The sequence below is a fragment of the Sitophilus oryzae genome, unplaced genomic scaffold (genome assembly GCF_002938485.1).
Source record: "Sitophilus oryzae breed Bouriz unplaced genomic scaffold, Soryzae_2.0 scaffold_806_pilon_pilon, whole genome shotgun sequence".
Lineage (NCBI taxonomy): Eukaryota > Metazoa > Arthropoda > Insecta > Coleoptera > Curculionidae > Sitophilus > Sitophilus oryzae.
In genome coordinates this window covers 1,448,093-1,460,488 of record NW_022147424.1, presented here as the reverse complement: position 1 = coordinate 1,460,488, position 12,396 = coordinate 1,448,093, and the positions used below count along the sequence as shown (strand labels likewise).

Sequence of the window (12,396 nt, the reverse complement as noted above, 5' to 3'; positions counted from 1 at the left end):
CAATTTTCAGAAATTATTTGAAAAAGGTCAAAATAAAAATGAAACTTCTACACCCTGTATCTCCGAAACTAAGCATTTTACGACATACATTTATACAAACTTTTTTACTTATTTTTATCTGCAGAATATCTTGCCGAAGTTTCCGGAATACAGTTCGGACCACCCTGTATATCCTATTTTTCAAATTACCCTAATAATATATTTATTTCCAGGACTGCCATATTACTACCCATACTACTCTTAATGCTCACCCAGCAAGATATTTCATGTGAAAGAGAACACAAAGTGAGTTTATCATCAACAAAATTTCAGATACCAATCCTAGTAATATTTATCTAAACATTTATAATCTCTGCAGGTCCACAACATAGTGCTATATCCAGAAAAGCACTCCTGGTGCCAGACAACGCCGATCCAGCAAGTGGTCGCCTCTCCAGGCTTCAAAGCTGTCACCATTCAAAACAACGTTTGCGTCGGCGCATGCTTCAGTTACAGCATACCCAAAAGCGAACCCGCCGAACCCGGAGAGTTGATTGGTCCGTATTGTGACAGCTGTCAACCGTCGGAAATCGAATGCTACCACGTAAGGACCTATTATTTTTAAAAAAAATCTACTTAAGTTTGATTTTCATGTATCCGTTATCCGTTGATACGATCGTCCGACGGCGCTATGATTGGTCATAACGTTTTCGTTCCACTTTTCATCCATAATATTTTTACTCTAGCCCGCCAACGGAGAAAGATCGTACGATAACGGACGTTTTGACAAGTTTGGCTAACCTTAATAAAAATATAATAGTACAATAGCTAGCAGCGTCGGGAAAACGGACATTTTAAGAAAGCTGGTTCTCTAATATATCTTTTGCTAAGCTCTCTCGACCAAAGTGCGGGCCGTCTGGCTGCCGGTAGACTACTGCGGCTCACTACTGCGCAACACATCTGTACAAGGTATCCCATTTTCGTGTGTTTTATAGGATTTCTCGTTTATGAATAGCGATACAATAATGCGATTTTCACATTACTTTGTCACTTTTTTATGAAACTAAATATGCTGCACATAAGTTTGTCCTAGCCTCCTTAGTTCCTGAAATACAGGTCGAATTTGTGATGCACAGTAGTGAACAGATGTTGAATACAGATATGATGCGCAGTAAAGAACGCAACATCTATCGACAGTCAGACGGTCCGCATTTTGTTCAGGGAAGTATAACAAAAGATATATATTAAAGAATTCGCCTTCTTAAAATTCTCTCTCGAAAATGTTGCTAGCTCTTAGACTATAAGTAAAACAGCAAAATCGTTATGGAAATGAAAATATAAATTGACACCAATCACAAACAAGTCTTAATTTCCTAACCAATCGAAGTCTTTAAATTCAACCTATAAAATTAATATCGTATCGTCGGATAACGGATGCATGAAAATCAAGCTTTAAACCTTCAGGAATTAAGTCTATCCAAAACTTCTGATTTTTGCCGTACCGAGCGCTGCGGTCGGTAATTTTTAAAATCAACTGAAAAGCACCAAGCCTTTAGGTCTAAAATATTAAATAATTAAGTTTATCATGCTTGTTTTTAGGTCAATTTACACGCTGACAGTAACTTAGATGACTCGAAAATACTTCAGAAAAAAGTTCAAATAATAATGAATTGTTCCTGTCAAAGCTGCGATAAGATTCGTCCAGATGATTATGCTATTAATGCTACCAATACTCAAGAATTACCTAAGCATCTGTATGTGGACCAAGAACAATTCAAACCTACAGAAGACGTCATACATCCAGGTAAACAATATATTTTATTTCTTGCTGAATATACCGAATGATAAAGAAAACGGCACCCAGTTGGCTTGGAAATGACGGTAGATGACATTTCCCATATAATTTTACATATAAAATGACAGCGATCTTCATTTCATAGGACGACATGGGATGACATAGATTCTAACGCCATTTTTATTCGATCATACGGTATAAGCTTATATCGTCTTTGTTACGATAAGTGATGGGAAAAACCGATGAATTTTAATAATCAATCAAGCGATTTCTATAATCGAGCGATCACTCGAGCGAAAATTCGCTCGAGTTAAATTACAACAATTATTAGTTAATCCAAAGGATAAAACACCTCCACTGGAAAGGTCGGGTATTTATGAAATTTCTTGTAAAGACTGTAATCAGAAATATGTTGGGCAAACTAGAAGATCAATATTAACTAGATTTAAAGAACATTTAGCTCAGATAAGATATGGTAGACCGGATAAATCTTGCGTTACTGAACATATTGTTGATAATGAACATTGTATAGATCTTAATAATTTAAAATTAATTAATCAAGTCTCAAATTACAGGCAATTAGATGCATATGAAAGCATCAGAATTAATAAATGTAAAGATCGTATGAACAGAGATAACGGTCCAATTCATTCAAGTTCTTTGTTGGGCTCGGTGGGCTCTGACTCGGTTGGCTAGATCTTGCCACGCCCACTCGGTACCCACTGAGCGAGTATATAAACGCTAAAATTGTACTTTTTAGATTAGTCTTGATCATCTGCTGATGATGCTAACTTGGTTAGCGAATGGCGCGTCCAGTGTAAAAGTAAAAGTGTTTTGGTGTGTTGTGGTGATTTAGTGTTTTATTTTGCTGTTTAACACCAAATGTTGCAACCCCCAACTGTAATATTAGCTTGTAGACAACATTTATTTTTAATGCACTATAAAATTTATCTATTTTTTTATTTTTTTTTTTTGCTAAGGACACGGAGGGGCGCTTTGACATAAAATTTTACTATTAAGTTTCATATCAATAGATGACTATTTTCTTTTATGTTTTCAATCAAAATAATACAATTTGTTGTATTCTTTTTCAGATTTATTTGAAGATCAAAACACACAAAGCAAACAGCATTTCGAACACGACATCAAGTTAAAGGACAAGTTCAAAAAATGGTTCGAACAGATTCAAAACGAAATTGCCGAACATAAAGTAAGTAAAAATGCTTTGCCACAATTTCTGAGGTTATGATTGACGTTTTCTCTTCTCCAGAACACCGAATTGGAAGACTTGAACAAAAGTCTGAACGATATCCAAAAGGAAAACGAAAAAATCAGAAAAGACCTGGAAGGACTGCCTAAAAGCTTTGGCCTGGAAGGTGCACCAAGCCACCATAAAGGTAATCTTTTTTAAGTTACACAAAGTTACAAAATAACGCAACGGAAAAATTTTCGGAAGTATTTTTTGTAATGGAACACCCTATATATTAATTGATTCTCGGAGAAAAATAAAAGTTTCATTAGAGAAGTATATGGCTAAAATGTAAGGTTTTTGATATATTTAAAATTTTCTAAAAATGAAGAACAAATTTGAAATTTCAATAAAAGCTACCTAATTTAGAATTTACCCGGTATAACCTAATATGTAGTTAAAATAACCATTGTGCTCTAAATGAAATTAAAACTTAACTCAAAAAGTTATACAGGGTGAGACAAAATTAATATTGAACATTGGTCACATTTGAAAGCAAGTTACTCTTTTATTTTAAATGGAACACCCAGTATAATATTCCGATATTCAATGGGGAATTTATGTCTCTTTGAAATATTATTAAGATTGCCTACCCCTCAAACAAAGATTTTCCTAGATATTTTTATTTTTATGATTTAGTGACAGTAGATATTTATTATTTGGTAAAATCTATGTTGCCTGTTAAGGTGGTAGGCAACCTTAATAGTATTTTAAAGATATATGAATTCTCCACTGAGTTTTGAAATAATATACCGGGTGTTCTATTTAAAATAAGACAGTAAATTGATTTTAAACGTGACTAGTGTTCAATATTCATTTTCTCTCACCCTGTATAACTTTTCGTATCAAATTTTAATTTGATTTAAAGTACAATAGTTATTTTAACTACATAATGCGCTGTGCCGGATAAAAATTATACTTTAGGTAGCATTTATTGGAATTTTAAATTTGTTCTTCATTTTTAAAAATTCTTAAATATGTTACATTTTAGCCATATACTTCTCTAATGAAACTCTTAAATTTTTTTTTTATTTTTCTCCTAGAATCCGAAAATCAATTATTATATAGGCTGTTCCATTAGAAAAAACACAACTTTGTTGTGTAACTTTTTTTGGGGACACCCTGTAGAATTCTCTATATTTTTAAAAAATGCTCTAAATCAACCTACAAATGCTCTCAAAATTTCATTTCAATACAAGCTGTTGTCCTCCGTATGAGAGGCGCCATCCTCTATTATAATAAAGTCAAATACTAAAATTTATAAAAAAAATGAGTTTATAAATATAATAAAGTTGATATAATTATATACAGCTTGATAAAAATTTCATGAAAAAAGTTATATATGTTTTTGACAGAATTTCATTAATATAACTGTTGACATTCTAGGAGCACACATCGGTATGGGAATCGTGCATCATCCAAACGACGTTGCGGATGTAGATAGCACAAAATCGGTTGATCACAAGGTCGGTCACCATGGGCATCACGGTCATCACAATCACCACCATACCGAGAATGAAAATAGGAGCGATAATAGTGCACACCATCACTATTTAGGAGAAGAACAACAAATAGGTGAGATTTTGTATAACTTATTTTGTTATATTTCTAGAAAAATCCTAATTTAAGTTATAAAAAATATTTGTTTTGTTATAACAAATTTAAAACAGAATACACCAAAACACATTTGTTGCATATGAAAAAGAAACAGTTAACATTGGCAATTTATCTAAATTTAATGCTATACAGTATGTCCCCGGATTGTCTTTATAAGAGAAAAAACTTTTTTATTATTGACATATAGAGAAAAATGCATACTTCATAAAAAAAATTTGCTTGTTCTAAAATGGTTAATCACGTGTATATTTTTCCAAATTTTCATACTGTTTTAGAGAAATTTAGAAAAAAATATGAAAATATGGTTTAATTTTTTCTATGTAAAAAAATAGTGGGTGTTGGTAGAAGGGTGAAAATTTAGGGTTGTATTTATTTTTTAATGCCACATCATAACTGTCGAGATGGATTGTGGGTTGTGGGAAATTTTTTGCGCGGGCGTTTTAAATTCTCTGTATTACTGGGAGTGGCCAAGCTCATAAATATCCAGATTATCCAGAAGATACCAACAGGATATTTTGTTGCCTTGACGTAATATATATCTATCTGTATGATTTATTGCATTTTATGTAATATAAAAAGTAGTACATTATTTATTTTTCCTAAATATCTAGACGATATTGTTAGGATATTTTATTATCATGAGCATGTTTGGATATCTCAGCTGGATGTACATTAGATATACGACAGAGATATTTCTGAGACATCTACAGGATTTCAGGATGTCTGGAGGATATCCTATAGATGTCTTTATAGGATGATCTTTTTTAGTCTTGCTCATCACTAGTTACATTCAAATTATTTTGGTGTATTGTGCTTAATTTGAATAATGTCCTCTATCTCTAGATTTATATATTCCTAACTAATTCGACTCTGTTTTTAAATTTAGGCACAAATTTGGAGTCTCGTTAAAGGACCTCATGGCTCTATGGTAGCCGCACCAACCGACGTCAAACTGCACGTAGACAGCGATTCCCTAAAGCCCAACGATGAAGGTCTTGTTGTCGAATACGAGAACCACAACAGGGACACTGATCACAAAGTGGCAGAAATTATCCAAGGAGTATAGAAATAAATTGATCGTCTGCGTATCCAGGATACCACCAATAAGATTTTTACAGTTTTAAAAGCTACCGTGACGGCTTATTTTTTTATGTAAATGTGCGTTCGGTGGTATCTTGGATAGGGTCATTTTTTTATTAACATTCTTAATGATTAACAAAAACTATAGTTTAATCAAACAAATAACACAGTGTGTAACTCAAATGTGTTGTGTCATATGCAGTGTGTTATTTCAAAAAATTAATCTTTAAATGTTTTCTATAAAAGCCAAAAGAAGCTACTCATTGGATAGTTTGATTATTAGCACTTCTTTTAGTAAAATTGCATAAAAAAATATTATTTTAGGTGAATCTATATGGAAAAATTCTAGTCTAAAAAGTTTTTGTTGCTTAAATTAAATTATTAACTTTTAAGTGATATACGTATACTTACTTATAGTTTATGTTATATTTGTAAAGTTTATACAGGGCGAGTCTTAAACAAGTGCACATATTTTTAGGGCTGGTAGATCTCGATAGAAGAAACATATTTTCTCTTTATTATATTTTATTATCTATATTTTTCAAATATATGCCTAAAACAACCGAGTTATTTTACCTAAAAAATTTATAAAAAGGTTTTTTTGAAGTGAACGTCCTTTACGCGCGCTGGGAGTAATAATTCAAGGCCGTGACACACGAGCGCTCGACGTAAAAAACTATATGTTACGCGTAAAAAAATATTTGTTACAGGTAAAAAACTATTTTCTGCGCGTAAAAAACTGCGTAAAAAAATTTTACTCGTAAAAAACTATTTGTTACATGTAAAAAACTATTTGTTACACGCAAAGAAATATTTTTACGCTTAAAACCCTATTTGTTACATGTAAAAAAGTATTTTTTACGTGTAAAAAAACTACTTTTTGCGGGTAAAAAACTATTTTAAATTTAACTAAAAAAAATTCAAAAAATTTTTGAAAAAAAAAGGTTTTCAAGTGTTTTTTTCCTCAAAAAAAAATCTCAGACAAAAATATTTGCACTTATTTAAGATTCACCCTGTATTTATGTATGTATCCTAATTTTCTAACAATGTACACGCTTGCCATTTTAAAAGTACAATACAGGACAAGAAAAATATATCTAACCGTTTCCTTAGGTCTTATAACTTAGGTGGATAAGCACAATCCTTTAGACAAGGGTACAATACAGGGTGTCCCAGAAATAAGTGCAAGTATTTTAAAGGGTGGTAGATCTCGACAAAAGAAACATATTTTCTCTTTATCGTTTTTCAAATAAGTCCAAAATAACGGAGTTATTCTACTCTGAAAATTCCCAAAAAAATATTTTTTGCTAAAATTTTGGGAACCACTGGATCTTTTCTGAATTTTCTTTCTTGTAAATTTAATATAATACCTGTGTTGCCATATTATCAAGAAATTCTGTTTTTTACCTAAAAACTAAAAAAATCCAAAAAAAATCAAAACATGAATTATACTACCAGTTAAAATACTTGCACTTATTTTTGGGACACCCTGTATAAACGAAAAAAAAACGGCGTCATAGATGGCTTGGGAATAAAGATCATCGATCAAATTTAAGGTTATTTCACCCACTATCGCATTTATTAAGCATTTGTTATACGTTACACACTCCTTATTATTGATCTTTTTTTATTTAAAATCAAAAATATACCTACTATAAATATTTTTCTTGCTGCTGTAACAAGTACAAAACAGTTTTGAAGTATATTAATATATGTTTACGAAAATATTGTATATATTACTATAATGAGAACAAAATTGGGCTGTGTGGTTTACTTAGGGACAAAGTCCAGAAGTAAAATTTTATTTTTTAAAAATTTCTATTCTCTTGTTAAATGTTTAAAATTTTTATTAAACCGTACTTCGAATGTGTGTATAATAATATACGTAATAATGTACTACTATTCTTAATATCTTTATTTTTGTACTTAGTCTATATATCTTTTGATGAATAAAATTTTTACAAAAATAATATGTTGTTTACTTTTATTACCAACCCTTAATACCTGAGATCAAAATCATACATCATACAAGTCTATGATTTACAAAAATATACCCCTTAAAGCTACTCCTCACCTCTTTACTCTTATGTACTCCTGATAGCAATGACAAAGCATAAAAATTCTCCTGCAATTTTTGTTTAAAGTTGAATGAAAATATCTACCTTGTATCAGGAGCACATAAGAGCCAGGAGGTACAAATTAATAATATAAACCAATTACTTATACTAATATAATGCAAATAAATTTTGCTCCTAATACTTTACCTCTTTGCTCTTATATACTCCTGATCAAAATCCAGCTCTTTGACAAAATGGTGAATGCGATTTGTTACTCCTGGTATCGAAAAATACCTCCTTGCTCTTATATGTTCCTGATACAAATTCAAGATTTCTCGATTTTTAATAAAAATTACCAAAAATAATTTCAGCCGAGCAAATTTTGGAGTACCTGACCAACGAGTTAGAATGAGTTAGATTTTTTCGAAAAACGTTAATAACTGCCAAACTATTAAAGATATCAAGGAACGCAAGACGGCAATCGATAGAGAATTCGATTCTCTATAAGGGTGCAAAATTAGGGGATGATCGGAGCGAAAAAAATTGTTTGCCGAGAAATGAAGGAAGGTTTACCCCTTACCTCATTTTTCGCCAAAAATTTTTTTTGTCTTCGATCATCCCCTAATTTTGTACCCTTATAGAGAATTGAATTCCCTATCGATTGCCGTCTTCCGTTCCTCGATATCTCTTATAGTTTTCGAAATATTGGGGTTTTAATTTTTGAAACGAGTTCGAATTGCTAGAGATAGCAGAAATATCGTTGATCGATGCTATATTTACATGTGTTACTAAATGTACGTCTTATCTCTTCACTTTTATGTATTCCTGATAGAAATCGGCGGTTTTTGAGCAGGTTTAAAAATGTTCGTGGGATCTTTGTCAAAAGTTGAATTTTCTCGGACTTGTATCAGTACATAAGAGCGAAGAGGTATCTATATACTTTAAATTTTTCGTGCAATTTTTGCTAAAGATTGAAATATCATGGATTTATACCAGGAGTGCATAAGAGCCAGGAGGTAAAGGTAGGTATTATTTTCTTTAAAAAAACTGTATATTCCTGAACAACTTGTTATATTTTTTAGTATTAGGATACATTATTTTTGTAATATTAAATGACTTTCTATTTGTTCATGATTAGACAGTATTTCTAATATATTTTTTCGTTGAATAAAACTCATTTACTTTTAATTACTGTTTATTAACGAATTATTTTTTATTGACAATATAAAATGTATATTAATATTCAAGGTGGCTGATGGACATGCTGATGTCTATGTTGAGGTGAATAAATCTTCTGGCTACTTTTCTGGAAAGTTTTGGTTCTGTAAGAAAAAAATAAAGAAATAATTAATTAATTGTTCACTAACAAGCTTGAATAAAAATATTACTTCAATAGCTACAAATAACGAGTAAAATGGTAGGGCACATAAAATATTATAATGGAAAATAAATTTCTTGCAATTTTTAGGTATATAATAAAATTATATAAGAGTTTCTTGCCTTAAACTGCTAATATAGAAATTAATTCCATGCTGTGTTCGTCATAATGTGGATCAACCTGCTCTCACTACCGGTTTCGGGGTCCTACCCCATCATCAGGTGAGCTTGGGTATTTCCACAAAACGACGAGCACAGCGCAGAATATATAAATACGACTTGTCGTAAAGTAGCGGTAAGATATTAAGTCCCGCATCGCGAGATAGCGGCCTGCGCGCAGGTTGCAGATGAAATCTGAGACATTTCGGTTTTTGATAAAATCGACAGGAATGTGCCGAGGAATTTTTTCAAAAAATTTTTAAAAATTGTTTTTGCTTATTTTGTAACATGTTGTAGTCCTGAAAATGCACTTTACAAAAACGTTTCGTTTTTGAGGTTTACACTTTTTGTTCCAGATATATTCGTTGTTAAATATAGCGGAAAACAGAAAAGAATATTTCTTTTGTAGATTTTCTCAAATAACTCAAGATCTGTTAAAGATTTCGAAAAACGGTTTGCGGTAGTCAATTCTACGTATAATGAACTGTCAGTAAGCATATTTTAGTTGAAATCTGAGACATTTCGGTTTTTGACAAAATCGACAGGAATGTGCCGAGGAATTTTTTCAAAAATTTTGAAAAATCGTTTTTGATTATTTCGTAATATGTTGTAGTCCAGAAAATGCACTTTACAAAACCGTTTCGTTTTGGAAGTTTCCACTTTTTGTTCCAGAGATATTCGTTGTTAAATATTGCGGAAAACAGAAAAGAATACGTATTTTGTAGATTTTCTCAAATAACACAAGATCTGTTACAGATATGGAATCGCACGCAACAGACAACATACGAACCGGTAGTGAGAGCAGGTTGATCCACATTATGACGAACACAGCGTGGAATTAATTTCTATATTAGCAGTTCAAGGCAAGAAACTCTTATATAATTTTATTATATACCTAAAAACTGCAAGAAATTTATTTTCCATTATACATTTTGGGCTAGCCGAAAAAAGCCTTTATTTACTATCGATAGTTGTGCCTCGGTGGAACGAAAGTACTACCATTGCACGCAGGCCGCTATCTCGCGATGCGCGAGTTAATATCTTACCGCTACTTTACGACAAGTCGTATTTATATACTCTGCGCTGTGGTCGTCATTTTGTGGAAATACCCAAGCTCACCTGATGATGGGGTAGGGCGCCGAAACCGGTAGTGAGAGCAGGTTGATCCACATTATGACGAACACAGCGTGGAATTAATTTCTATATTAGCAGTTCAAGGCAAGAAACTCTTATATAATTTTATTAGATACCTAAAAACTGCAAGAAATGTATTTTCCATTATATAATTTGGGGTAGCCGAAAAAAACCTTTATTTACTATCGATAGTTGTGCCTCGGTGGTACGAAAGTACTACCATTGCACACAGGCCGCTATCTCGCGATGCGCGAGTTAATATCTTACCGCTACTTTACGACAAGTCGTATTTATATACTCTGCGCTGTGGTCGTCATTTTGTGGAAATACCCAAGCTCACATGATGATGGGGTAGGGCGCCGAAACCGGTAGTGAGAGCAGGTTGATCCACATTATGACGAACACAGCGTGGAATTAATTTCTATATTAGCAGTTCAAGGCAAGAAACTCTTATATAATTTTATTATAAAATATTATGATATATAGAAATTTTGGTAATATAAAGAATTTTTTTAATAGTAATACAAAGAAACAATTTGGTTAAGTTAGCTGTATTTGTAATTAAGAAATATTTTAAATATAATAATAAAAAACTGTTAAAAAGTAAATTTAAAATTTAGTTTATTTATAGGCAACTCCATATACACTTAAAAATATTTATAGTTGCCTGAATAAAAATAATCTAAATTGTTAATGTATTTATAGTTGCACAAAACTAAAGTAAATTATGGGCTAAAATGATTTACTTGAAATTAATCATTTATAGTTACATGTTTTAAAAAATACAATAAATACCGTACGATCGAATAAAAACGGCGTCAGCGGTAGCTATAAAATAAAGATAGCTGCCATTTTATATGTAAAATTATATGGGAAATGTCATCGATCGTCATTTCATAGCCATCGCTGACGCCGTTTTAATTCTATCTTACAGTACTAGGTATTTATCAAATATATTCGGCTTAAAAAATACACGTTTTAGTACAATTTACCTAAAATTATTTAGTTTCCTCCCCAATGATGAATTTCGTCCTCATTGCACTGTTGAATGTTGAATTTAATCGGTCTAATAGCATCTTGACGAGGGTGGCTGAAGTGCTGCTATCCAAAGAAATAAATTTGTAAACCAGAATGATAGCCAAACATCAGGATTATACAAGGGGTGGGTAACCCAGGTCTCTTGTTTTGGGTGGTCTTTATGTGCTCGTGTGCATTATTAACAACTTTCCTAAAGAAGAACATTATAATTAATGAATTATATTGAAACAATGCAAAATTGTTAGTCAAAATATGACAGCAGTGCATAGTATCTTAAAATATTTATAAAGTTTTTTTCATCTGAAGGTACCTATTATGTAATTGTTAAAAACGCAAGGCCCCTTTAGGTATACTAACTTATTTTAAAAGACGTAAAAAATACTTGTTTGCAGATACAAGTAAACATCTAAAAAATTTATATAGGAATACAAAACAACCTTCAAATCTGCTAAAAAATACTAATAAATATCTCTAAATATGAAGCAATATTCTAAGTAACTATATTTTTAATGTACAATAGAGATCTCAAGGAATGTATCTATATTTCCATACACTCGATTTTGCAAAAGAAAAGTAAGAAAATAGGAAAAATGTATCAGCTTTTAATGATGATGTAATTGAAATATTTGAAAGTGAAAAAATCTATAGAAAACAGGCAAACTAATGGGTACATACATTTTCAGGAGATTAAATAGGCATTGAGCAACAGAATGAACTAAAATAGTGCACAGAAAAATCACTTTTTCTATTAAAAAATTGGAAAAATCGCTATCTCCATAATCATAGAATAAACTAACGTCCGTAACCATGGTACAAAGAAAACAAGGTATGATCGATAGCGGCTCCAATTTCGTTAAGTTTGCGCATACCACCTGTGACGTCATACGCCATACAAAAAAATATCCATATTG

General features: G+C 31.7%; 1 protein-coding gene and 1 long non-coding RNA gene across 2 annotated transcripts; one reads left to right on the top strand and one right to left on the bottom strand.

Annotated features, from left to right (window-relative positions):
- Nucleotides 1-243: 243 nt before the first annotated feature.
- LOC115888678 lies at nucleotides 244-5,706 on the top strand. The gene is made up of 7 exons (XM_030908458.1): nucleotides 244-285; nucleotides 359-583; nucleotides 1,579-1,783; nucleotides 2,869-2,984; nucleotides 3,045-3,171; nucleotides 4,410-4,598; nucleotides 5,552-5,706. Exons 1-7 carry the CDS (start codon nucleotides 244-246, stop codon nucleotides 5,704-5,706), a joined length of 1,059 nt encoding a protein of 352 aa, XP_030764318.1.
- A 3,263-nt stretch (nucleotides 5,707-8,969) lies between these two features.
- Nucleotides 8,970-12,289, bottom strand: LOC115888683. Its single transcript, XR_004051295.1, has 3 exons — nucleotides 12,161-12,289; nucleotides 11,440-11,675; nucleotides 8,970-9,099 (listed from the first exon to the last, which is right to left on the bottom strand). It is a non-coding gene; the product is annotated as an uncharacterized LOC115888683 (long non-coding RNA).
- Nucleotides 12,290-12,396: the final 107 nt, after the last annotated feature.